This window comes from Schistocerca gregaria, chromosome 2 (genome assembly GCF_023897955.1).
Source record: "Schistocerca gregaria isolate iqSchGreg1 chromosome 2, iqSchGreg1.2, whole genome shotgun sequence".
NCBI lineage: Eukaryota > Metazoa > Arthropoda > Insecta > Orthoptera > Acrididae > Schistocerca > Schistocerca gregaria.
Genome location: NC_064921.1, coordinates 831,293,383 through 831,315,111, shown reverse-complemented (window position 1 = coordinate 831,315,111; position 21,729 = coordinate 831,293,383). Strand labels below are relative to the sequence as shown.

Here is a 21,729-nt window from a genome sequence, read left to right as displayed (position 1 = left end):
GCAATAATGCGGTGGAGGTTACAGGTTTCTCACATAGTCCACCGTTACACATATATCTTGTGCTTTGTCCCACAGATCGCTGATGATAAAAGTGAATCTTATACGTAACAAATGCTATTAATACCTCAAGAAAATGTCTTTTACAAGTTGTAGATAGTACCTGCAGTAGTCCAAAAAGTGCTTCATTACTCGCTTCGAAACGGATAAATGAATTAATTGGCTGCTCGACACAGTATTGACTACATAAGAGCTAGTACAGTGCCGTACACAATTTTATTTTTGTTATTATTGCTATTGTTAGAGTGATTAGACATAAAACATTAACAGCCTAAAGTCATCCAATTTCTACCACTGAAGAAGTAAGAAGTGCAGCAATGTAGTGCAAATATAGTGCACACATATGAAGTTGTTCAACTTTAAATGGGGTTGCAGTGCGCAGGTCAAGCGAGTGGCCCAATGGAGAGAGTAATGCAGCGAAAGTATGTTTTGTAACAAGTGTCTAACCTCACTGTGGATAGTTAGCTTTCTTCTCAGACGTGGAGTTGAGGGTATCACTTGCGATGCACAACGAATTCCTTCTTCACTCATTCTAACACACACACACACACACACACACACACACATACACACACACACACACACACACACACACACACACGCACACACGCACACAAGCGCGCGCGCAAACTAAATATCATTCATCTTTCACCATTTTAAAAATAAAAGTGTTCCAAGAAAATGCTTTCATTGTACAGTTAGTTAGGTGCTAAAGTTGTCGATAATGTGGGGGAGTGCGGAGATACTAAGCTGATTGCACTCACGGTTAATGGTCTAACAAAGGTTGGGAACCACTGTCGTATCGTAATATAAATTACGTCGTCAGTCTATAAAAACTTTGCTACGGGGTGTACACGTTCATGCTAAAACTGTAATCACGATGCTGTGAATACTTTTGTGAACATTGTGATGATCATACAACTGTAACATCTCGTCTAAATAAAGTACTTCATCACCAAGGCGGCAATATGACGTTTGTATAATGGATAAACTTAATGAAAAGGATACTTTTGTGACGTCAGGGACTCCTCCGGACAATGACACCGCCGAGGACGTGTACCCGGTGATGGTGACGCAGGAGAGCGGCCACAAGGTGGCCATTGTGCAGGCGATGGCCTACACCAAGTATCTGGGGAACCTGGTGGCCACATTCGACAGCAACGGCGAGCTCCTCAGCGCCACCGGAAATCCTGTGCTGCTGGACGAAACCGTCGAGGAGGGTGAGTAGAGGCGCATCTTCTGCCGGAGGCCACATTTCGGTCGCCGCTGTGACGCCTGCTTCACTGGACAGTCCGAGCAGGGCAGCGCAAAGTGGCACTCCTTTGCGGCGCTATAGTATGCCACACTCGATAAATTCTAACCAGCTACTCTCACAAAGTGTCGACAAGAAACGACGTGTTTGGATCTTATTTATTTATTTATCATTAGCTGCAGTGCCCGGCAGTTTGTGGTGGTGGTAAGTTCTTAGGGGATCAAAATGCTTAGGTCATAGGTCAGTAGGCTTACACACTACTTAATGTAACTTATGATAAGAACAAAACACACACACACAACACACACACACACACACACACACACACACACACACACACACAAGCCCGAGGGAGGACTCGAACCTCCGACGGGGGGAAGCCGCGCGAATCGTGGCAATGCGCCCTAGACCACAAGGCTATCCCGATCTCTTCGCTCGTCCCACGATCTCGTGACGTCTGATGCTACTACATCCAGGACGGGTTTTGTCACTGTTATTCTCGTGGCAGGAATTACAGGCCGTTTACTACGATATACTTCGTTTGTTAGGCATTTAATTTTTATTAATTTTATTCATTATTTCATCTCAGTGTACAAATTTGAAGTAAATCGGTCAAGTATTTTTCGAAATGTTTGATAACAGCCTTTCTCCCTTATATCTTTTACATATACATTTACATATTGAGTATATTAAAAATATATAACCTATGTCCGCCAAAATGTTCGGTAGGGGTTCGTGTAAAAATTTGAAGTAAATCGACCAAGAACTTTTGAAGATTTTTGGTAACAACCTTTCCCCTATTATATTTCGAGAAAGATAACGAAATATTATGTAGACAGTGACCTTCCTCTTCTCTTGAAGATAAATTGTGTGAAATTTCATCAAGATCGGAATAAAACTAAATTTGTATAAATTACAAACACACACACATTTCTATATATGTATAGCTGTTCCATTACATAGTAATATTACACGTCTGGCAGTTAACTTAAAATATTACTGTAGAATCTTATGGATTTATGTTACTAAATGGCTGAAACCGTCACCTTTGCATGAGGTCCTCAACTTCCAGTCGCAGGTTGTCTCTCTAATGGCTTCCAATACAACAAAGACTTGATTTTCAGTATTTCGTATGAGCATAGATCGAATTAAAAAAAATAATGTGGTGTCATAACCGACTCGTTAAGAGGTTAAATCTTACGTTAAACATTTGACAAATATTGAAGCTAGAAGCTGTATATTTGTCTTAGAGCAACTTTACTTGGGGCGCACGAATTACCCAGACTGTATTCATCCATTTTTTTGAGAATGAAAGCACTTAGCTACTTCTGACAAACTTCACACACAATTTCCAATCTTTCCGAATTTATTTTCTCTGGCACCTCCAGTAAAATAACGGGAGGAAAAAGTTTATCGCTTACTGCAGTTTCACTGTCTATGCCGTAAATCTTCAGCATCAAGCATGACGTTTTAATTATCACCTCTTCACTACTAAATCCATTTTATTGACAGTATCCACATACGCCACGGAATATACCTACGAAATTATTATAAGACACATATTTAGCGCATTAGTTCGTTTTTAGAGAATCAGAAAAAAAGGCTCTGAGCACTATGCTACTTAACTGCTGAGGTCATCAGTCCCCTAGAACTTAGAACTACTTAAACCTAACTAACCTACACACATCCATGCCCGAGGCAGGATTCGAACCTGCGACCGTAGCAGTCGCGCGGTTCCGGACTGCGCGCCTAGAACCGCCAGACTACCGCGGCCAGCGTTACTGAATTACAAAATATCTTGTAATATGTCGTGAATTTATGAACGAAGTCTGATTTGTTGGTAGGCCATCATCCTCCTTTTGCGGTTATTTGCTTCCTGAGAATGCTCCTCACTTTTGCTAACCTTTTGCTTTTTTGAGTCAGCAATATTCTGACTGGCTTGATGCGGCCCGCCACGAACTCTTCTCCTGTCGTTACTTCGTCATCTCCGAATAACGTCTGCACCCTACGTCCTCAGTTATTTGTTGTGTGTATTCCAAACTCTGCCTTCCTCTACAGTTTTATGCAGCTACATCCTCATACATATTACGAAAGTCAGCATACGGTGCATGGCGGAGGGTACTTTGTCTCACTACTGCTTATTTCTCTTCCTGTTACAGTCAGCACTGGAACGAGGAAAAAACGATTGTCTTTATGCCTCTGTACGAGCCCTAATATCTGTTGTCTTCGCGTCCCTTAGGCGAAATGTACATTGGTGGCAGCAGAATCGTCCTTCAGGCAGCAGCAAATGCTGGCTCTACAAATTTTCTCAATAGGGTTCCGCAAAAATAGTTTCTTCCCTCCCGGAAAACCCATTTGAATTCGCATTAAACAGTCCAGGCAAACACATAAACATAAGACTTGGCCTCCGCCTAGTACGATACATCGATTGTAGGATCACAGTCTTCACATGTGTAGACAAATCCTTCTATACAGAAATGACATTCAAGTGTAAAAAGCAGTACAAAATTACTCAAAACAGATGAAAAAAATGGATACAAACTAACATTAAAAAAACAACTATGTACAATAACAAGGACAGGGATGAAAGTGCTTACACGAAGCTGCATCGGCAGATATGACATTTACATTCGTGACGATATTTCTACTTTCTATTTACACAAAGAGTCCAACAAACTATGTCTTTTTGTCGTATTCTAAATTTAATTACTAAGCTACAGTGGATTTTTCCGGTCGTAATCCATTTATTCGACATATAGTTATGGAATTCTATACAGCCCTGGAAGCTGTAGGGCAGTCAGGCACCTCTTGCATCCAGGCAAGATTTCTACGTATTTTAAATTGTGTTAATAACAACACATATGTTGTAGGAGAACTTACATTTAAGTCTTAAGGCTCTAACATGGGAAACAAACGTAAATAGCGGAAAAAGCAGTTGTTACAGTAAAAAAAGTACTGTTTGCATTTGTTCACGAAAAGTAGAACAAAAGACGCTGAAGCTAGATTGACTTATTGACAAACGAGTGGAAGTACTTCCTTTACTGTTTGACAAAGAGAAGCTGGTCGTCGGTGTTAATATTTGAGGAAATGTTACGAGGCTGTTTTTTCAGAAAGGTATCTCAGAGGTGGATAGCAGCAACAGGGAAGGAGTTCCCAAATGTTTTGCCTTATGGATGGGACCTTGGGACTTTGCACTACATGTATAATGGATGTTACTGTATTTTTATTTCCAACTTTTTTGCCTCCAAAAGATCTAAGTGTCTCTTAAGTAAAGTTTTGTAAATCGACATCTACAGCAGTAGTTGGCAAGCCAGCTGACAGTGTGTGGCGGAGGAGTACTTCTGGCGCCAATCACTGATACCCCGTTCCTTCCTGCTTCATTCGTGAATGGCGCGCGGGAAGACAGGCCAGAAAAATTAGCTCCGAAAAAGGGGGGCTGTCTTCCGGAAATTAGAGGCAGTCTGCAAACTGTTTTAATTACTGAAGGAGGCCTCTTATAAGAATCTGAGTTTGCTCCGATTTCTGAGTGGAGCTTCAGCCGTGACGAAAAGAGTACTACAAAAACTTCGAATTTTTTTCTTTACAAAGTACTCCGAAATAACTGTTTTATCGAAGCCAAGGTTGTAATTTGTAGAGCATTAAATTCGGTATCAATTGCGTACGAAGGCTATGAGATTTGATTAAATTTTCCTATGGAAAACATACGGCGCAAAAATGGTACTTTTCCACACCTTTAGAAACACATTGCCTTTCGCCATTACAAAATGTTCAGCACCTGCGAATTAGTCAATTTGACGCAGAATTTTATAGGAGAAAAGTTGTAGAGCAGAGTTTTCAAAAAGTCAAAGTAAGTGACAAAAAACTTAGCTAGGAAATAAATAATATCTCCATTATTCAGATATATGTAAATAACATAATTAACGACATACGTCAACTTTCTACTTTCCATTCAGTGAATTTCCCAGAGATTATTTTTCTGTGTTTGTTATCGTTACATGATCCCTCACCTACTCGTTATCGCCAGCCGGAGTGGCCGTGCGCTTCTAAGCGCTACAGTCTGGAACCGCGAGACCGCTACGGTCGTAAGTTCGAACCCTGCCTCGGGCATGGATGTGTGTGATGTCCTTAGGTTAGTTAGGTTTAAGTAGTTCTAAGTTCTAGGGGACTGATGACCACAGATGTTAAGTCCCATAGTGCTCAGAGCCATTTTTGACCCCTGCGAGCTCACAGAAGTGCCATAGCCGCAACACGTCGTCGCATGGACTCGACTGTCTGAAGTAATGCTGGACGGAATTGACACCACGAATCCTGCAGGATTGAACACGTTATCGAGATAATAGTTTTGAGAACTACGAGCTTAGGAGAGTAATGTTATGTAAATGACAAAATATCTGTTTACAAGGATGTTAGTGAAAAAAATATTTGGGTTTTTGTTGTTTTATTAGGAATAAAGAACTTAGTTCAATTAACCATGAGGTCAGCTACATATAATTAAATAAAATTGTGTTAAATTAATACTTTTTTATCTCAATTAGGGTAAAAGATTAATGTTCTACGCAAAATCTGTTTTTCTTAGTTTTACGGTATTAATTCTTTATGCGCATGGAGGATGAGGCTCAAAATAACGTTAACTCTGCTTTTTCCGTTTCTTCCGTATTCATATTCTCGGTGGGATCTCTTTCTCCTTCTTCCGCACTGTTATCTTTGTGACTTTCATCATTGTCAGTGACAGATCTCAGTTGGAACACTGTTGCAGGATTAGTTTTTGCGTGGTTTGCAAACAGTGGTATATTTAACGCCTTTTCCCTGCAGGAACAGCCTCAATTTGACCCTGTGCTGCTTATACAGTAAATGGTTTTGAACAATTCCGCCAGTGCTGCTTCTTTAGTAGTGGAAACTGCTAAGAGGCCGAATTTTGAAGCCTCTCAGCCCCACTGCAGTGGATCTATTGTGTTTTTTTTCCAATCTACACCCGCAAATACGTCCTTAAGAAATGCTGTCGAGCAGCTGCTTGTGCATGAGGCAAAGAGGCAAGGTTGAATGATGTCTTTGATATAAATTTTACAAAGATTTGATAGCGAAGCACATTTAATAGCCTTGTTTCATATTCGAAGTACCTGGCTGCTACGAACTTCTGGCTAGCTTCATCATTCTCAAATAGAAGCACTGGAGTTGCTGAATATCTTTACCACTTTCTGTGTATTGTTTTGCATCTCCAGTGCGTTGAGGAGCTTCGGTTTTCCTTTGCCAAAAAACACAAGTCCTGTCTCAGCCACTGAAGGCATGTAGGAGCAGAATATCTTTTGACACTTGAGACAACTTGAGTTTTTGAACGCAATAGTCTATGTCGCCGTGTCTGACTTTACCTGGCTTCAATAGAAAACTTTCGGGGGAAAATGGGGCTGAAGCGGTCAAAATCACAAGATGTTCGTTGAGCAACAACAACAACAGCAGTAACTACAATTAAATTTTTGGCATTCTCAGCCGCTGGCTTAATATTGAAATGCTCACCCTCAAGTTGTGTAGTCAGAGAAAAAATGAAATGCTGTTTATTTTGTTCGTTGGAGAGGAACACATCTTTTGCCATTGCTATTGACGTTGTTTCATTAAATGTGACAGTTGGTGCAGTTCTTTTGGTGGCTCTGCGTAGCCACTCAGCTAATTTCATGCTTCTGTCACTTGTCACATCAGGGTGTCCATCAAACACGGTCGTCAATTTTCTGCCATATCATCGCTTGCTCTAATCTACATACTTTGTAATTGTGGAAGAAAACAGTAATGAACTCTGCATTTTCGAAATCAGTTCGATCTTAAAGGCGTCAAAGAACCTTTAAAACACAGATATTTGTGTTTTCTGCACATCTACGTCATTAAACATGTATAGAGAAAGTGGGTCCAGCTCTTCATTGGACTTTTTGTGGAACGCGAATCTGCGAAAAATCGTTTCGGCGTTAATAGAGCTGACCTCGTGAATTGTGATTTTAGATAACTTTAGAGACAGGACTCCATATCTTCTTTGAAATTTCACAAGTTGATGCCCCACAACTCATCTCTTAAAAATTCTGTCCCAAATTGGTGAATTGTCAGATGTGATATACACTGCAGAGCCAAAGAAATTGTTACACCTACTTAATATCGTGTACGGCCCCCGCCAGCACCTAGAAGTGCCGCAACAGTACGTGTCTGAAGTCGTGCAGGAGGGAACTGACACCATGAATCCTGCAACGTTGTGGCCGAGCGGTTCTAGGCGATTCAGTCCGGAACCGCGCGGCCGCTTCGGTCGCAGGTTCGAATCCTGCCTTGGGCATGGGTATGTGATGTCCTTAGGTTAGTTAGGTTTAAGTAGTTCTAAGTCTAGGGGACTAATGACCTCAGATGTTAAGTCCCATAGTGCTTAGAGCCATTTGAACCATACGAATATTGCAGCGCTGTCCATAAATCCGCAAGGGTACGAGGGGATGGAGATCTCTTCTGAACAGCACGTTGCAAGGCATCTCAGATATGCTCGAGATGAAGTGTTTAAACTCAAAGGAGTGTTCCTGAAGTCACTCTGTAGCTTTTCTGGACATATGGGGTGTCACAATTTCATGCTGGAATTGCCCGAGTCCGTCGGAATGCACAATGGACATCTACATCTACATCTACATGACTACTCTGCAATTCACATTTAAGTGCTTGGCAGAGGGTTCATCGAACCACAATCATACTATCTCTCTACTATTCCACTCCCGAACAGCGCGCGGAAATTCGAACACCTAAACCTTTCTGTTCGAGCTCTGATTTCTCTTATTTTATTTTGATGATCATTCCTACCTATGTAGGTTGGGCTCAACAAAATATTTTCGCATTCGGAAGAGAAAGTTTGTGACTGAAATTTCGTAAAAACGTCTCGCCGCGACGAAAAACGTCTATGCTGTAATGACTTCCATCCCAACTCGTGTATCATATCTGCCACACTCACTCACCTATTACGTGATAATACAAAACGAGCTGCCCTTTTTTGCACCCTTTCGATGTCCTCCGTCAATCTCACCTGGTAAGGATCCCACACCGCGCAGCAATATTCTAACAGAGGACGAACGAGTGTAGTGTAAGCTGTCTCTTTAGTGGACTTGTTGCATCTTCTAAGTGTCCTGCCAATGAAACGCAACCTTTGGCTCGCCTTCCCCACAATATTATCTATGTGGTCCTTCCAACTGAAGTTGTTCGTAATTTTAACACCCAGGTACTTAGTTGAATTGACAGCCTTGAGAATTGTACTATTTATCGAGTAATCGAATTCCAACGCATTCCTTTTGGAACTCATGTGGACCACCTCACACTTTTCGTTATTTAGCGTCAACTGCCACCTGCCACACCATACAGCAATCTTTTCTAAATCGCTTTGCAACTGATACTGGTCTTCGGATGACCTTACTAGACGGTAAATTACAGCATCATCTGCGAACAATCTAAGAGAACTGCTCAGATTGTCACCCAGGTCATTTATATAGATCAGGAACAGCAGAGGTCCCAGGACGCTTCTCTGGGGAACACTTGATATCACTTCAGTTTTACTCGATGATTTGCCGTCTATTACTACGAACTGCGACCTTCCTGACAGGAAATCACGAATCCAGTCGCACAACTGAGACGATACCCCATAGGTCCGAAGCTTGATTAGAAGTCGCTTGTGAGGAACGGTGTCAAAAGCTTTCCGGAAATCTAGGTAATGCAGGTAATAGGATGCTCACGTGTCACCTGTGAGAGTCGTATCTAGACGTATCAGGGGTCGCATATCATTCCTACTGCACACGACACACACCATTACAGCACCTTCACAAGCTTGAACAGTCCTCAGCTCACACGCAGGGTCCATGGATTCATGGGGTTGTCTCCATACTCGCACACATCGATCCGCTCGATATAATTTAAACGAGACTCATCCGACCAGGCAACAGGTTTCCAATTATCAATAGTCCAATGCCAGTGTTGACGGGCCCAGGCAAGGCGGAAAGCTTTGTGTCGTGCAGTCATCTAGGGTTTCTACACAGGTGGGTCTTCGGTACCTAAATCCCATATAGATCATGTTTCGTTCATGTTTCGCACGCTGACAATTGTTCGTAACAAAGCATTGAAATCTCCAACAGTTTGGCCGAGGGTTGCACTTCCGTCACGTGGTTGATACAGTTCTTGCACGATCTTTTTTCCGGCGGAAGCGATGTCGGACCCGTGAAATGGTCATATGGGTAAATCCCCACTTCATCGCTACCTCGGAGATTCTTTGTCCCATAGCTCGTGCGCCGACTAGAACACCACGTTCAAACTCACTTAAATCTTGGTAACCTGCCATTGTAGCAGCTGTAACCGATCTAACAACTGCGCCAGGCACTTGTTGTCTTACATAGGCGTTGCCGACCGCAACGCCGTATTCTGCCTGTTTGCCTATATTTTCTGACTTAGCCTTGTTATAGGTGGAAAATTTCATTAAATAGCAAAGCTTTAGCACTCAATCGAGGCAGAATTTAATACTCTGAATTTCTGTTAGCCATAGCTTTTTGGATTAAACGCTTGGTCTCGGAGGACTTAAAAATAGATAAATAAGTAAGTAAATAAATACTAAATTTAGGCGGTTTTCTTTTGATTACAGCTGAAACTCCACTCAAAGATTGAGGCAAACTCTGATTATTAATGCCGCGTCGGATAGCCGTGCGGTCTAGGGCGCCTTGCAACGGCCCGCGCAGCTCCCCCAGTCGGAGGTTCAAGTCCTCCCTCGGGCATGGGTGTTGTCCTTAGCGTAAGTTAGTTTAAGTTAGGTTACGTAGTGCTTAAGCTTAGGGACCGATGACCTTAGCAGTTTGGTCACACAAGACCTTACCACAAATTTCCAATTTCTGACGTTTTATGTTTGCATGCAGTAATGTTCATGTGTTATGCTTTTGACAGATGACGAATGCAGTGTTTATTCAAATGGCAAAAAGATATTTTTCATGTGAAACAATAACAATTTAACAAGTTTTAGATTGTTTAACTTTGCTTGTGCTGTGAAACTTTGCTTCTCACCGAATTTAATGATTCTAGCTCAAAGGAAAGTGCCGTACAGATTTTTACGAATGAGTTTGCGAGTTTGAAAATATGTGATCTAAATGGCCAAATCTTTTCATCGCACTGACTTATAAGCTTAAATGTTGTACGCTGCCCAGGGGCCATTGACCTCAATATGTGGCATAAATTTGAGCATGATACGTCTACCCGGTCCTGAGAAAAAGAATTCTGGACAAACGGACGGAGAGACAGACAGATAGACTGACAGACGCACAGCAAAGCTACTCTATAACGGTTTCGCTTTACATATTTAGGCACGGAAACCTAAAAACCAGCTTCAGATAGTCGTATTCCTATACGATGTCCGTGGGGTTCAGCTTGTAACCTAGAAAGTTACCTGTCATTGCATTGGTTCACCATTCACAGCGTGTTGCTAAAATCCAAAGCGGTCCATTCTTCTATCATAGTGCAAAATGCATCGTAACGTGAATTTCTGCCCTATGACGTCACAAATATTTTCCGCCATGCATCTACGCTTGCGTTCACGTCCTTTGTAACGACAACATTAGCCGTCAGCCAGATAGACTTATAAGAAATTCAACACGTACGGAAATGTACTGCTGCCCATTTCATAAAAGGCAAAAAATTATTGGTCTTAGAGTTCAAGATTAATGACTCACAGTTAGAGGTAGTTACTCACTGCGGACTTTGCAGTCAGAATTTGAGGCTCCATGAAGTCGAATGATCAGACAGATTCATTCGTCGGTACAGCAAGTAAAACGGTTTGGTTCAGTGGTTTGTTACAGATAAATATTAGTTAATATAGAAATGTTTTGAACTTTCGTGTGATCTATGCCCAAATATTGCCTGAATACTTTTTTTACTTGATAAGAGCATCGCAACAATCCAATACGATCGTGAAAAATGTAGCTAGATACTGTTTAAATACACTGAATAATCGTATTTTGTGGAAGGAAGGAAATCCACCAAAGCAGCTGCAATTTTTGTGAAATTTGTTCGCAGACGAGTTTCAAAACTACATAGCTCCACCAGAAATGTGTTAGAGGTGTCTTCATAATACACACAAAAACACTGATATAGAATTCCAAGAAAACGAGAAAGAAATTTGCTCTACTTTGCAGCGAATGTTCGAGTAAGTGATATGACTCTTGAAGCATGTCATAACGACAAAGGTTTCACCAATCGCTACCACAAACAAGTAATTAAAATTCAGAAATTTGTAAGCTACTGATTGCTGGTTGTATTAACAAAGAAAATAGGCACAGTATCGGTATGCATGCAACAGCAAGCTTTCCAATATGTACGAAAACGCCGCTCGTAAAAAGGTGATTTTACGGTGTTCATACGTAGGCTTCTGTTGGTGATAAAAAGATAGGGTCAAATATTTCGGATAGCGAAATAGCGGGACACAGTAGCAGTGTAAATAGATGACAGTGACAGAACAATGCTGGAAAAAGAGTGAAGGGGATAGTGCCAGGGGGTTAGGGTTTAGGAATAAAGTGACAGTCGGAAAAGACAGCGGTAGTAGGAAGAAACGAATGAGATATTAACAGTAACAGACAGCAAGAGGGAGGCAGCGACAGTGAGAAGAGAAGCAGCAGTAAGAAGAAAGAAATGAGATATTAGCAGTAAGAAAGAGCAAGATAGAGGCAGCAAAAGTGAGAGGAGACCATTGTAGTAGGCGGAATGCAGAGGACTGTGGTTGTGACGAAGAAACAATAGAAGAGGGGCACAAAGAAATAATGCTAATGAGTTGGGCTGAATGAGAGAGGAAGAAAGGAGTGGATTGTGGTGCGACTGATTGTGAGTTACAGCTAGTGGAGCCTGTGGGATTTTGAGGTGAGTTGCATATTGAAAAAAAAAAAAAAAAAAAGAAAAGAAAAAAAAACGTGATTGTATTTGCCAAAATTTTTGAGATAATTTTTCAAGGTGCTGTGGAAGTTAGAATGAAGCTTTTTTCAGTCAGAGCGTTTTAAGTAAACAGGAACATATCAGTATTTCTAGTGTTCCGATAGGAGCATTTCTCCGCTAGTTACTGAATGCCATATACTGCTTCGCCCACGGCAAGCAACGTGGCTACGCAGTTAGGTTTTAACGCAATAGGTAGCGCTGCGAGCACTACGTGTCACGAGCTGCGGCCTATCGGGTTCCGAATATTCCCAAGAGAGAGCGCAGTGAGCGCACGCAGGAAGGGCTGACATGTGCGCTAAGCCAGCTGGAGACGACAGGCCTGGCCTAGAACCGTGACTGCAAGGAAATAATGATGCTGCATTTGTCTCATAACAGCTAAGAAACGAGTGAATACATTCTTATTTAGCAGTGCGTACGCTAGGCTTAAGACAGTGTGTCTTTCCGTGGCAGTGGTATTTTTGTCGAAATAACGGGACTTCGTTATCACAGGACCAGACCTCCATCTTTGGTAGTTTTACATTGAGCTTTCGGTCTTGCTTGACTGCAAAAGAAAAATGACAGGATTTAGTACAACAGTCTTGTCTGGATAATTTATCCTGGAGCTCTCTGATAAGGGGAAAGTGTATGCTCATATTCATGTCTATTTCTAAACACGTACTCCGCACGCCATCACACGGGGCATGGCGGAGGGTACCTTGTTCTACTACTAGTCATCCACTTACCTGACTCACTCACAAGTGGAGCGAAGAAAAAACATCGGTCTGCACGAGCCCGATTTCTCTTATCTTCGTGGTCCTTAAGCGACATCTTCGTCTGTGGCAGTAAAATCGTTCTGCAGTCGGGGTAGGAAATGACGGTTCTGTAAACTTTCTCAACAGCGTTTCGCCAAAAGAACGTCTTTTTTCCTCCAGGAATTCTTATTTGAATCCACGCAGTATTTTTGTTTTACTCGCTAGCAGATCGAACCTGCCAGAAACAAACGTAGGAGCACGCCTCGGCATTGCTTCGATGTCTTCTTTCAATATGACATGGTGAGATCTCAAACACTCGAGCAGTACTCAAGAATGGTTCGACAAGTGTTCTGTACTTGGTTTCCTTTATAGATGAGCTTCACTTTGTTAGAATTCTCTCTGTGTACCGGAGTCGACCTTCCCTACAACCGACCTTGTCTTGCCTACTCGCACCATTCCATATATTGTTCGTAGCTGTTATCGATTCACGAGCACAAATTTTCAGGACTACCTGTATGGGGTTAGCAATCAGTATAGGGGTAGGAAAATTTAGTTTACAATTTTTAATCTGTTTTGAAAAGTATTATATAAGAAAATTAATTTAAATAATTATTCTCTGCTTTTTATTCTTGTGCGTGTGAAACTTTTCGAATACTTCCAAATTTTTAGATGAGATGACAGTAGAGTGATGTAAATTTCACGTTTATTTCAGTTTCTCTCCATTCTGAATCAGCCAATATACTTTGTTCCCTTCTATGTATATCTCGCGAAAAGACTGTGAAGGTAAAAAGTAGTGAAATTCAAGCGCACTTGGAGGCTTACCAACAATCGTTTTTACTGCGAAACATTCTAACTGCAACAGGTAAAGGCAGACGTAGCAGTGGTACAAAAGCACCCAAGGCCACACAAGCGAGTTGACCCTTTCATGGTTCAAATTTGTTTTGCGTATGTTCGAAAAATTAAACGTCAAAAACTGTCTTCCTTTATGATACATTATAAACTTTCACTACTGAAAAAATTTTGAGCTGACCGATTTTGAAAATAGGTGAAGTGGGACACATGTGTCCCACGAACCTTAATGGATCCATGTTTTCATGTGAACCTATAGTTTATCTGGATGAAAATTATGGAAAAATATAGGAAATCAATACCAAAACACAGTTATTCTCCTAACAATGAAAAACATGAAATATCGCTCACAAATTTTCAACATAACGTTTGAAGATGGCTTTGACATACAATACACCAACGTTTTCCACACCCCATGAAGTTTTGTGGGGCGTACACGTCCCACTACACACAAATTATGCAAAAACAAGCAGAATTGCTGATGTCCGTAGTAATGTTTCAAAACAATGTGATGTATAAGAAAACACAGTTAATTACTTGAGACATCGTTGGGATGTAGAAGAAGGTGATTTAACCTGATTCTCGTAAACAGATGCACTGTGCCACCTACAACACAAACAACGCCGCCCCATCTGGTCGCTCACAGCCTTCTATTTATCCAACAGGGGTCCGCAGCGTTTTCCTCCAAGTTACGAAAGCATCTCGGGGCTAGCACTAGACAGACATGACATGTGGAAGTTCAAACGTTCCAAACTGCATACTACTTTAGTGGGATATATCAACCACGAAAGGGTTAATACTGCGTTTTCATTCCCTTCGAAGCCATGCTGAAAGTCTGTATTTCATCGGGAAGTTAATTTGAAATCTATTGCAAAATCTGCACATAACAGACAAACAGAAAAACGAAGTATCGTACGCCACACAAAAGATACAAAAGAGAGTTAATGTTGTATTGTTATCCAGCTCTGAGCTATGTTGAATGTTTCAAGGCTCTAACCTATCAGGACGTTCTTTTAAAATCAATAGTAAATTTTGTACCGAACAGACAAACACACTGGTAAGCGACATAATAAGAATGTGTTAAAAAGTCTTCAAGACACTCTTATAAGTGAGAGTCTGGCATTGTGTGAAACACTTTCCATAAATCTAGGAATGTGGAGTTTGGAGCTAAGGTACTTGAAAATAATGCTCGTAACAAACATGATCCGATTACATGATGAGTGGTGAATGTCCGAGCAGGACACATCACTTACATATTTGGAGGTTATACTAACAAACTATATGAATATGAACGAACATAAGCCGGCCGAGGTGGCCGAGCGGTTCTAGGCGCTTCAGTCTGGAGGAGCGCAACCGCTGCGGTCGCAGGTTCGAATCCTGTCTCGGGCATGGATGTGCGTGTTGTCCTTAGGTTAGTTAGGTTTAAGTAGTTCTAAGTTCTAGGCGACTGATGACCTCAGATATTAAGTCCCATAATGCTTAGAGCCATTTGAACCATTTTACTTGCGTCGAAAATCTATTGAAGCACCAAACACAGACACGGACACACATGCACACACAAAGCAAAAAGTTTTTGCTAATCGGAAAAATGTGTACAATGATGGCGATACCACAAATACAACAGTGCCAAAGAATTTCCCCCAGAGCCATTTGAACCATTTGAACTAACATGTAAACTACGTAATATGGAAGGTGCTTCAAATGGTTCAAATGGCTCTGAGCGCTATGGGACTCAACTGCTGTGGTCATCAGTCCCCTAGAACTTAGAACTACTTAAACCTAACTAACCTAAGGACATCACACACATCCATGCCCGAGGCAGGATTCGAACCTGGGACCGTAGCAGTCGCACGGTTCCGGACTGCGCGCCTAGAACCGCGAGACCATATGGAAGGTGAATAGAATGCTTAGATTTGTTGGAAGATTTCTGGGAAACTTGTAAAGAAAATTATATAAATGCCACTAGTGCTACAGTTCTATTGTCCAAGAGTTTGGATTCCTTTTGAAGTAGGCACAGCAACAGACATCGAACGAAAACAGACGAACGAATTCAAAAACAAGAAAGGAAGGAAGATTAGGAATCAACGCCCCTTCGACACCAAGGTCATTAGACACGGATCACAAGCTCGGAAAATTTCAGTGATGGGCAAGGATTCCGGCTGTGGCGTTTCAAAGGAACCATCCCGGCAACTGCGTGGAGCCATTTAGGGAAATCATGGAGAACCTACACCAGGATGGTCGGACGCGGTTTGAACCGTCATCCATCCGAATTCAGAAAGATGCGCGCCACTACCACCGTCAAAGTCGGTTTCTCCATACGAAAGTGTAACAGATACAGGCTCAGAACTTAAATGGGAATCTTTGGAAGAAAGGCACGGTTGTCGCGAAACGCTGTTGGGTAGATTTAAAGCACCGCTGAAATGGAAATGAGCGTATGGCATCGTTAGCCGGAAGGCCCCATCCGGGAAAATTCGGCCGGCAAGTGCAAGTCTGATTTCAGTCGACGCCACATTGGGAGACTTGTGCGCCGGTGATGAGAATGAAATGATGATGGGGACAACACAAAATCCAGTCTCCGAGCTGAAAAAATCTCCAATCGAACCTGAGCCCGCTTGCGTGGGAGGCGAGAACGTTACCACCCAGCTAAGCAGGCTGACTTAAAGCACCGGTATTAGAGGAATACTGGGCTATAGTTCTACTGCCACCATCGAATAACTGGCTCGGTTATAGAAAGAACACAATGAACGTATTTGGGTTGGTGAGATGTCGATTCATATGAGATAGTGATGTTTCCCACGCTCAGTACGCTAATGCGCCAAGACAGAAACTCTTTAATAGTGGTGCGAACAATCTTAGCAACAAGTGGTTGGGCACTATTCCGCAACAGCATGATGCCGAACGTCGACGTTCCCGACGGTTTAGACTTGGTAGCGGACGTTAGTTTTTAGAAAGTGTCCACGTATCGCTGTGCGTTAATTGTGGCGCAGTGTTCCAGAAAGTAAATGATCAAGGGCCGATTGCAGTCAGAGGAAAAGGTTAGTGTGACTTTTCCTGTGCTGCCGTGCCTGTTGTTTCGACTACGCTTGCGGAAGTTTCGCTGGAAGCCTTTACACATGCCTCCCCACGCGATTACCGTAATTTTGGAGCGTCGGTTTGCTTCGGACGAAGATGTATACGCCTGGATACAATTATGTTTCCGTAGGCAGCAGCAGACATTTTTCCATAAGTCTGGTGGTCAGTGGAAGTGTTTAAACTCAGAAAAGAGTTCCTGGAGCCAATCTGTAGCAATGCTGGGCGTGTGGGGTGTCGCATTGCCGTGCTGGAATTTAATAATTCCCTTGGAATGCACAATGCACATGAATGGATGCAGGTGATCAGCCGATTGTGTCACCTGTCATATCTAGACGTGTCAGGGGTCCCATATCGGTCTTACTGCAGACGACACACGTCATCACAGAGCCTCCACCAGCTTGAACAGTACCCTGCTGACATGCAGGGTCCATGGCTTCATATGGTTGTCTCCATACCGGTACACGTCCATCCGCTCCATACAATTTGAAATATGACTCGTCCGATCAGGCAGCATGTTTCCAGTCATCGACAGGTTAATGTCGGTGTTGACGGGCCTAGGTGAGACGTAAAGCCTTGTGTCGTGTAGTCATCAAGGGTACACGAGTTGGCCTCCGGATCCAAAAGCCCATATCGATGATATTTCGTAGGACGGTTCGCATGCTGACACTTGTTGATGGCCCAGCACTGAAATCTGCAGCAGTTTGCGGAAGGGTTGCACTACTGTCACGTTGAACGATTCTCTTCAGTCGTTGCTGGTCCCGTTCTTGCAGGATCTTTTTCGGCAACACAGATGTCGAATATTTTATGTTTTAGCGGATGCCTGATAATCGCGGTACACTCGTGAAACGGTCGTACGGGAAAATCCCCACTTCATCGCGACCTCGGAAATGCTCTCTTTCATCGCTCGTGCGCCGACTGTAACATCATCTTCAAACACTCTTAAATCTTGATAACCTGCCATTGTAGCTGCAGTAACCGATCTAACAACTGCGCCACACTTATTGTCTTGCATAGGCATTGCCGACTGCACCGCCTTATTCTGCCTGGTTACGTATCTCTGTATTTGAATACACATGCCTATACCAATTTCTTTGGCGCTTCAGTATATATATTATTGTCCCTCCTAAGCGCTGGGACACATGTGAGAGTTTTTTGCTCTCAGAGAGTTTGGCACGCGTCCACACACAGCACGATGTCAGTGAGAGCCAGAGATCACTCTCCACGAGATTTTTCTGTCGTAGTTCTGCGCGCGAAGGAAGTGGTTGCGATGGAAAGGCGTCGGGCTGCACCTGCACCTTTAATATTTTTAGTGGCAAAGAAAAAACACAAACGACCATGCTAGTATTGGACAAGAGAGCGGGATGATTCTGGCGTATCCAGAAATTTCATTGTACACCTTGTGATGGGAAATCGACAATAAAATCGAAATTTTGGAGAAAGACAGCGATGGAGATGGAAGAAATACTTTTTATAATTGGACGCAAAATTGACACTCTAGATACTTTTATGCGTAACTCCATTAGTGTTAAAGACAGCATGTTGGTGACACTAATATTTCTAGCATGAGCTACGTTTATTCTCTTTAATATTTGATAAAGCACAAGTGCGATGATATAACTTTACACCAGTTTTATCCTGATATCCGTAGACGTTCGATAGCCACATAGGGCAGGTATCTGACAAACGGATCATTTCCGGACGTATATTTATTTGAACATTTTTGCCTGTATTGACTTAAGGAACAATTCGTAAATTTCTGAAGGTTTGTTCTTCAGCACAGAAAATAAAAATAAAATCAATAAGTAATGTGTCATACAAAATACAACAACTGTATTACTTGAAGTTCAATGCCAACTTTACATGTTCCAAAATGAGTACTTTCAAACGTAGCTTTACTTGCTTCTCTGTCTTAGTTAATCTGCGTTACAAAACTACTTTGCCTCGCTCCTTGAACTGTGGATATTCTGGCAAATTTCATCTGTGGATGCGTCAAAAACTGTAGACAAGCTTTCCTTTTTATCTCAATTCTTGTAGTCCATTAACTGTACCAAGGGCGCCCATACCCTGGGCCAATTTGGGTTGGGGGGGGGGGGGGGAGGGCGGGAGCGTAACACCCCTTGCTCTAATGGACAGGAAAAAAAAGTGTACTCAGGTGATTTCTTTAAAAAAATAATTTAAAAGTCCATGTTATGCAGGTTTTAACAGGGTCGGAGCTGGAACTTTATTACTACTACTTACAAGTCGCCTTTCGCCTTCCAAAATATAATAATAGTTCATAACACTCCCCCCCCCCCCCCCAGCACCGGTTTGACTACCTCACCCCTACAAATTATTGTAAGGGCGCTCTTCAACTGTACGTCTCAGAACTCTGACCTTTCCGTGTACGTACTAATTAAATGCACAGTTTCGTCTAGTGTCCACTTTCTGGTAGCTTTCATCACTACTTTTTTTTGCCGATACATCGCTGATATTCACTTACAGTGCGTATCCATCGCGACAGTAGTCTCAACTGTTCCACAGTGCTTATAAAGCGTGTTATTGTAGTGTTAATGCTGCGCCGTGGGTAGCGTGCTAGTCTTTTATTCATATTTTCAAACTAACGTGGGACCGAGTCTCTCAATGACGATTTTTTTTGTAAATTTTTGTTTGTTAATTCTATTTAATATGTCTGTAACATATTTATACGTTATTTCTGCGTAGGATTGCTTAGACCTAGAACTTTCGAAATAGGCTCGTACAATTCGTTTAGGAGGCAAAGTGGGCGATTTCTTCGCTCAGAAACGTGCCACGGTCACACATAAGGGCTCATAACAACGTATAATAGGCTCAAAACACGCATTTTTGTTGGTTAATTTTATTTAATGAGTGCGACAAAGTAAATTACCGAGATGTGGTAGTGTAGAAAACTGTGCGATAAGGCACGAATCTGGGACGCAAAATGGCCGCTCACCACTCTCCATATACTCTCAAATCTCCCGACAATCCAGTATAGTTTATCTTATCTGCGAACTATAGCGAGCCCCTCTCCACAGATGAAGGTTGCCGTCTAAACGAGAGGCCTAAACTCTCAGGGTGCTACTATCTGAGATCTTGGTCCACACACTAACAATATCGGCTAGCTGATTTCAGCTCTGTTTACACGTCACATATTACCCACAAAAATTCCCTGAGACAGAAAAACTCTCACTGTATGCCTATCTTAAGAGTAGTCAGGAGCTTTTTCTTAGATGTTTTGCTAGTGTGTGGCTGGAATTATCCCAAACAGATACTGTTCATCTGGTCTTTTGTGCACTATGTTAACATGGACAATAAAATACGAAGAATAACCAGTACTGTAGCAGCGACTGAGCATGGCCAGGGAGATGCTGTGGATATTAGAGTACTAGTCATTCTTCGTTAACAGACATCGATAAAACGAATATCGCACTGGACTAATTTGGGACCGCTCTTTCGAACAAGCTCGTAAACTTCCGCATTAAAAACAATTTTCCTTGTATTGGGAAACAAATCGATGTTTTCCATTGACATTGGTTGAAATATAATAGAGATGACTAGGAGTATTTTTTTGGATGACTCCAGTTACACATTGCAAAAACGAAGCTGCGAATATCTGTCGAAAAAGCAGGGAAGACGCGCCTGATGATTCTTAGGAGGGATATGTACATGTACACTCGAGCGAGGAGGCGCAGTGGCTAGCACACTGGACTCGCATTCGGGAGGACGACGGTTCAAACCCGCGTCCGACCATCCTGATTTAGGTTTTCTGTGATTTCCCTAAATCGCTTCAGGCGATTGCTGGGATGGTTTCTTCGAAAGGGCACGGCACGGCCGGCTACCTTCCCCATCCTTACGTAATCTGATGGAACCGATGACATCGCTGTTTGGTCCCTTCCCCCAAATCAACCAATCAACTAACTGCTCGAGAAGATTGGAACACCGATGCGGAGAAATATGATTACCGTGAAATTTATTCCAAAGGTTAGTGACGTAACAATGTATTGAGCAAGTGAAATGAATTACAGAATTTTATATGCACTTTGACTGTGAGAATTCGGTGAGGCGTGAAGCCGCCATATTCTTCAATAAAAGTCAGTAGACGTCGTGGCATGTATACGTTCCTGCAGAACACCCTGACACAGGATTTGCAGGCGCGTCAACAAAGCATCGAGAATGGTTACAGGAGGTCTAGAACAGACGTTGCCGACCGATTATCCCAGACATTTTTGACGTCAGGCAAACGGGCAGACCAGAGAAGCGGTGGTCCCCATCGTTCTCCGTAGAGAGTTTTCAAATTCCTCTCCACATGTGGCTAGGCATGGTTCTGCTGAAATATGGCGTACGGAGGTACCTGCAGGAGGGTAGGTGCCTCTGTTTCTAAGACCTACGCCAGGGGACTAGGTGTTTGTGTTGTTCTCATCACTCCATCGTGATCCTCATTACTCGAGACAGTGGTTCACTGTGTAAAAAATTGGACTGTGAAAAAACTGGGACTTTGTGCAGGCGCTGATGACCGCGCAGTTGAGCGCCCCACAAATAATTCAGCATCATCTCTAAAACCTGCTGCTCAGCTTGTGTTGAATACGTAGGGGACGATATCGTAAGTTGTAGCGAATGAGGACCCAAACCATCACAACTGGCATTTATGTGCTGTGCGGTTCAACAATTCGGTCTGCCCGATTGCCTTCACCGCTTAGGTGACCATCACCGTAGGACAAGTTGAAGTGGGACTTGTCTGGAAACAATACGTTCTGTCATTCAGCTTGCCAGTGACGAATCTGACGTGCCCATTGCAGTCCGAGGCATTGGTGGCTC

General features: G+C 42.5%; 1 protein-coding gene across 1 annotated transcript in view; it reads left to right on the top strand.

Moving 5' to 3' along the window:
• The window catches only part of LOC126335182 (apyrase-like), a 155,977-nt gene that overhangs the window by 97,613 nt on the left and 36,635 nt on the right, over positions 1 to 21,729 (top strand). The window contains exon 4 of the mRNA XM_049998176.1: positions 1,080 to 1,277. Within this exon, the coding sequence (XP_049854133.1) occupies positions 1,080 to 1,277 (198 nt within the window). The remainder of the gene's footprint in view (positions 1 to 1,079; positions 1,278 to 21,729) is intronic.